Source organism: Aplidium turbinatum, chromosome 13, assembly GCF_918807975.1.
Source record: "Aplidium turbinatum chromosome 13, kaAplTurb1.1, whole genome shotgun sequence".
Classification (NCBI taxonomy): domain Eukaryota; kingdom Metazoa; phylum Chordata; class Ascidiacea; order Aplousobranchia; family Polyclinidae; genus Aplidium; species Aplidium turbinatum.
In genome coordinates this window covers 5,831,283-5,837,811 of record NC_137484.1, presented here as the reverse complement: position 1 = coordinate 5,837,811, position 6,529 = coordinate 5,831,283, and the positions used below count along the sequence as shown (strand labels likewise).

Below are 6,529 nucleotides of genomic sequence, written 5' to 3'. Positions count from 1 at the left end.
TTAGTTGCCACAAACTTAGTTTTAAACATAGTAAGCTACATTTCTTATAATGTAGCCTATTGAACAAAAATGTGCCTCAGCCTTTAAAATTTAATAAAAAGCTTAACTTCTTGCTACAGTTACTCTTTTGTCAACAGACTATAGCAAATCTTCCGATCATGAAAACATATTATTTGAAGTGATTAAAGTATTAGCTTATTAAGTTTCAAATGTCTGCTGATGCCTACACAACAAACTTACAGTCGCCTTCTGTGAGCTCAATTCGGCTCCATGAAGAGGATTTATCACGATCTAAAGTTTCTCAAAAACACACTTTTCTGAAAGAACAATGGAATGATGGGCTAAAGTCGAAGTCACACAATGGGTCTTACGCTTCAAACAGTAACGATTTGGAAGAAAGTCGAAAATTCCAAATAGGGGATTTGGCTTTCATTGGAAAACCAAGAAAAGAAAGAGAGGAAAACAAAGCAAAACAAGTTCCAGAGCTTTCAAGTCAACAAATAAAAGCAACTGTTCACACTAAACTAGAAAAACAACATTTAAAATTAACAAAAGATTTACAAGTGAACGGTTTTCAGACAGAAGCAGCTCTTGGAAGATTTTGGAATTCAAAGTATAACTGCGATCCCATAAACGACCCAAAGTACGAAAAAAGATTGTTTTATGCAGCTGGCAAGTCAGAGAAAATTAGAGTTGGTGAAAATAAACTTAAATCCTTTACTGAAAGCGACAGCACGTATGTTAAGCTGCAAGAACCTAGTATTCTTAATAGCCCAGATATTGTTCCTCAAGTAACAGGTGCAGAAAGTAAGAGAAAAAAATCTAATAATTTGCTCAAGAGTAGTCAATCAGTTGACGGTGAAGCAAGTGCTTATTTCAGATGTCAAATTGTAACTTCTCAAAAGACTGATAAAAAGGAACGAAAACATTTGTTTGATAGAAACAAGGCAATTCAATCAGACTTTCGTCCCAGATCAAAAAGTGACCCACCAAACAGAAAGCAAAAAGTAAATTCATCAGCGGATGGCAAAAATATGATTTCAAAAACAGCTCTCTCTAAACGACCCATGAAGCAAAACTCTGTCGAGGCCACATCGAGCTCGTCCGCTCCTCAGTTTGATCCAAATGTTGTGTCAGTTCCTATGAAAGTAACATCTTTCACCGCTGAAGGATACGAAATTACTCAAGAATACATCTTCATTGATAGCTCTCACAATGTTATTGTTGATAAGCATTCTACAACTGAAGACAGATCTCGAGAGTACGAAGGCCAAAATGCTCCTTCTTCATCGGAATCATCGAATGCTGGAAAAGGAAACTTGGCGCAAAGTCAAGAATCAATAGAAAAGCTAAGCAGTGCAAGTTTACCATGTCTTCAACATGCCACTACATTGGAAAAGTGCACAAAGACCGATCTTCCGGATAATATTGTTCTTCTTGAAAACATTGCTTCCTCTTCCAATCTTGGAAAGAACAAGGAGACAATCTCTAAGGATGTATTTCATTTACCAACTCATGTATCGGAACATCGTCCTTGGTCATCTGCTCCAACGTCTCCAACTTCTTCAAAAGAAAGTGAATCAAGAACTTGGACAGATTGGAGAAGAAGCACAAGCGCGGGAAACAGCCCGAGAAACGTCCCTGACGTCACAATGGCACAATCCAAAAGCGATGTCGTAAAAGACGAGGTAATGTTGTATAGAATATAACGTAGTTTGCAGATGGTGAACCCATCTCAGTGGTGTTTTTAAAAACAAGTAGAAAGTTCTTCTAGTTAGAATAAAAAATCATTTGTTTGAACTGTTTTACTATGATTTTTCATGGACCTCAAGCTACAACAAATTGCTGCCATGATAAGTGACAATCAGGACAACTTGTAATAAAACAAATATCTTTAACGTTTATTTGGGATCGGAAGCCAAATTTCATATTGTTTGCAAGTAGAATGTTATTGTTCACATGGCCGTTGAGAGGATATTTTAGGCCCGGTACCAATGATATTCTTGGGCTCCAAATCAAAACATTTATAAGAAAACTGTATTCAAACAATATGCGGTAGTTTATTTATGTTTTCGGGCCTTTTGAAAAGGCTCCGGGCTCCTAAAATAAACCCGGCCCCGGATCCAAAGTATCCTATGGACACCCCTGTCAAAGCTACTGATTGTTCAAGTTAACTTCTGATGGAAAATATAAGTAACCCAAACCGTTTACGCTTTTAGGATCAAGAATTTCTTACGAGGGAAGTGGCTTGTCTTCTGCGCCATAGTTTTGCCTCTGAATATTTCACACAGTGTGTAACTTGAAGGATTTTGTTCAACAAACAAAGCCATTCCATCTAACTTTTCAAATTCATATTTGCAGGTTCCACATAGCAAGGACGCTAATATTCGCAGTGGACCTATCATATCTTTCTTCAAACCATATCACAAACCTTCACCATCTGAAAATTATACTTTACCACTTCCTCAAGTTGATGAAGGTAACTTGGCAGGTAATTCGGTTTGGCTAAAGAACTGCCTACGTTGTTTTTTTGTTTGCTTTTTTTAAATAAAAATTTAGTTTTTCCGGAACGCAGCCAATCAAGTGTTTTTTTACATTGACCCAACGTAAGTGGTGTAGATTTAACCAATATGAAAGAAGACTGATTTACTGGTTGAAAAAAAGGATCAATTTATGTGGACATGAAACCAAGAATGGCACTTTCAAGTATGCTTGTGATCACTGCTGAAAAAGGCATCGCCACTTCCATAGAAAGCGCTGACTTTCTTTCGTGGGGGTCAAACATCTTCACCACTCGGCGATGCCACAGATAAATGTTTAACGTATCGAGAGACTCTAAATTATCTTAAACTATTAAACAATTTCTTCAATACGCATTTTAGAAGAAAGGTATAAGGACTTGGCTAGTGTGAGTTAATGAGTGGGTAAGAAAAAAAAAATTGCGTTGTGACTTCATACCGAATTATTCAAGTTGTCAACTTCCTAGTGGTGAGCCCTGGTAATTGATTCTTGCAATCAAGCGAATGACAACAAATCGAGACTCGAGACAGCAATTGTAGTTCACAGAGCTCCATGCAACTCCATCCTGTACAGAGTGATGCCGACGCAGAGCATGCGCCCTTCATGTCAAATAGCTGTTCAGGGCGGGCAACTTCAGTTGTCGTATGGTAAGGCATCACCTTGCTGCAGTTGAATGTGGAAGGCCTGACCAAGTCTAAAATCGACATCGACCGAATTATTTACATAACTATCTTGACAATATAAGAAAGCCAAGTTATTAACGTCATTTATAACAGATGATTTACTTTAAACAAAATAGGCCTACGTTGTTATAATGCTATTTTTTTTAAATATCGTTTCACAGGTCGTCGGACCTCTGGGAATGCAACAACTTAGCAAGTGCTTCAACTCAGCAAGTTAATTTCAGCTACTGCCAAGTCAGCAAATGAGATTTACGTGCTCACGTCGAACTTGCTTGGTCATCGCTTGTCAAACTCTTCTTGTTGACTTGTGATATGCCAAATTTGGCTTGCTCAGTTGTTACTTGCTCGGTTTCATCATTTACCAACTTCAGCCACTTACTGAAATGTTGCTAGCTCAGTTGTCACTTGCTCAGTTGTCGCTTGCTCAGTTCACAACTGCTGTCTTGTGGGAGATTCGTCTTACAAATAAATAAACAAATCTGTGGCACACAATCTTTTGGCACATCGGGGTACTAAATTGTGGAGTGAATTAGATGAATGTATAAAAAGCAAACACTTTGCTTTGTTTAAAAAACTTTAATATATTCTTATTTAATATACTTTTTCAGTTTAATTATTTTATCTACATGTAACCTCGTATTTGTGTAAATTGTGTTCTTACCCTATATGATTCATTATATGCTCATGTTTAGCAAGTTGGTCTTGATTCAATTGCTTACGAAACCTCGTATGATTCATTTCGATTTCGAAGCTACAGTTCAATCATGCTATTTATTCATTCAGCTAATGTAAAATGTGAAATGTCTGACGCTGCAATGTATGATGCCTGATGTCAGGCAGCACCTTGACTGGTTAACCGCAAGGCTGTTCGGTGCTGCCAGACCTTTCTATTGCTATGTTTTGATTTTTATGTAATTTGGTTTCTTTTTCTCAACTCGTATGAGAAAGGCAAATAAAACAAACATCTCTCTCCCTCACAGGATTTTAAACTTTTTTCTTTGCTTTCCAGAAGATGGCGCTAACGATCAGAAAAAGGTAAGTTCTAGTTCTTTGATTGTCACATGTACTCCAGTGGAGTGTCACGAGTGTGGAAGCATTTATTGTTCCGAGTTAGCACTAAACTGACAAATTTATGTTAAGTTACATTTCAACATTAAAGAGTAATTGGCGTGCTTGGAGTCAAGAATGAATTTCTAATCGCAATTCTCAATACAAATGTAAATTGACTGTACTTGAACTGTAAAACAACGTGCATGGATGTTATGACAAAGGAATTATTTGATGTCATAAAATTTTAGATAATTCAAGTAAAACATTCTGAATAATTCCACCGTAAATATTGCAACACTGCTGCGGACAGATGTAATACAGCAGCTGGGTTTAAAAACGTATAATTCACTTATACGTTTTTATATCAATTTAAATGGGTTTAAAAACGTACAATGCATTGATCTTAATTCTGTGTCGCAACACTTTGTTTTATTGCAATAGAGCAGGCAACTTTAAATTGCAAATTTGGAAATACAAGTTTGGTTTCACTTTGTCAACTGACACCGACAAAAGATATCTCGTGAAAAATAAGACTAAACAAAGACCACACTGACCCACAATTTTTCTGTCCTTTTAAGCAACAGTATGAGTGTCGTGCATTTACTGAGATGTGATAAAAATTGCTCATAAAGCACTTGTGTTGAACTTGAATTCTACTTGGAGGAAATCAAACAAATTTTTTCACTGGGAAACTTATTCCGAAACGAAACTAAAATAAAGCAGTTCTTTTCGGAAACCACTATGGCTTTTAATGAACGGTAAACCTTCAAAAAAGATCTTTTGGTAGACTGCGCACTTTGCATTTTACTGCACTGTTTACGACCTGAAACCGTTATGAGTTTCAGTTATATTTCGAGTGCATGACTGAACGACAGAGCTCGTTACAATGAAAACAAAACCAAAAAAATGCAAACTCTTGTTTTGTTTTGAAACATTTTTGAAATACTTTCAACTCCGCTGCACTGGAGTAGATCAATCAAGACCAAGCCAAATTGGTCAGATCAAGCGGGGTTAATTTAGTTTTGTCTCAAAAAACCCACTGTAAACTAGAATACGTGGACCACATGAGGCAAACTCTTTATAATTTTGGATTCCAGCTAATTTTTTTGCACCGCAAACGATTTTCTGGCTGTATTGTATTGTAGTTGGCCAGAAATACAGCCCATGTATCTGGCTGTATTTCTGGCCAACTAACATTCTACCATGGGTCGAACAGAGCAATTCGTGTAGGTCAGTGATAAAAAAATCAAAGGGTTGTTTTCTTATGAAAACAAGCTACAATAAAGAACGTTTACTCTCCATATTTCTAAGATAAGCTCACGCAAGGAACAAACGTCAAGCCCCACCCAATGTTTATGTCACACTTATTGGGCGATACATTAGAGCCAAAGAAACTTTTTGTTCACTGAATGATCAGAATGTTTCATTAGCTGTTGAGGTCAAGAGTCACTTGACTCAACAAATTTTGTCTTTTTCAGTTCAATTTACGATTTGAAGAGTCAAAAGATCTTCAAAAACTGCACAGGTAAGTACAAGATAAAAGTACACAGCCTAACAAAGTAAAAATAAAATGCTTAGAGATAACTGCATTCTAATATTCTTGCTTGTTATTATAGCCTACAATCTGGATCAGATATTTGCTCAAATAGTTCAATATTTTTTAAGACTTTATTGAAACGTCTTCGTTTCGATACAACAAAAACAAAGAAACATTATGAATGCTTTTGGCTTTCCATGGAGCACTCATCGGTTAATTCAAATATTAGGTTTGAAAAAACACATGTGGTTGTTCATTAACTTCTGTTGGTGAAACATAAAAGTTATGCAAAACAATGAAAACTCTCTCAACTTGATTATCTTCTTCACGTTGCATTAATTTATTTATGGCAATTAATTTAGTTAATAGAATTGAAGGCACGTGCTTGAGTTTCTAACGCAAAACATCGATTAGCTACCAATGCTGCGTTTCACATAACTTGGGTAAGAAGTAAACTCTGACTTTGTGAATGTGAAATTATACTTAAACTTTGACCATTCCATAGACTCACTTGACTGTGACGTCAGCACCAAAGTGCTAAAAACAGCGCTTTCCGCATGATTTCATCTAATAACGTTTAACTATTCAAACTTCAGAGGACAATTATTTGAGTTACAATTTTTCTATTTTAGTCAGCAAACTATAACCGTGATGGTATTCAGAGTAGTGCACGGCTAGATTTTTTTTACAACAGACCATTGCTAGACATAGGCCAGTTTGTTGTTTTTGTGGACTGGTC

General features: G+C 36.4%; 1 protein-coding gene across 1 annotated transcript in view; it reads left to right on the top strand.

Moving 5' to 3' along the window:
• The first annotated feature begins 209 nt into the window (after nucleotides 1–209).
• Nucleotides 210–6,529, top strand: part of LOC145782390 (uncharacterized) — a 28,447-nt gene continuing 22,127 nt past the window's right edge. The window contains exons 1-4 of the mRNA XM_082594173.1: nucleotides 210–1,688; nucleotides 2,362–2,491; nucleotides 4,213–4,238; nucleotides 5,732–5,778. Coding sequence (XP_082450299.1) covers nucleotides 210–1,688; nucleotides 2,362–2,491; nucleotides 4,213–4,238; nucleotides 5,732–5,778 — 1,682 coding nt within the window. The remainder of the gene's footprint in view (nucleotides 1,689–2,361; nucleotides 2,492–4,212; nucleotides 4,239–5,731; nucleotides 5,779–6,529) is intronic.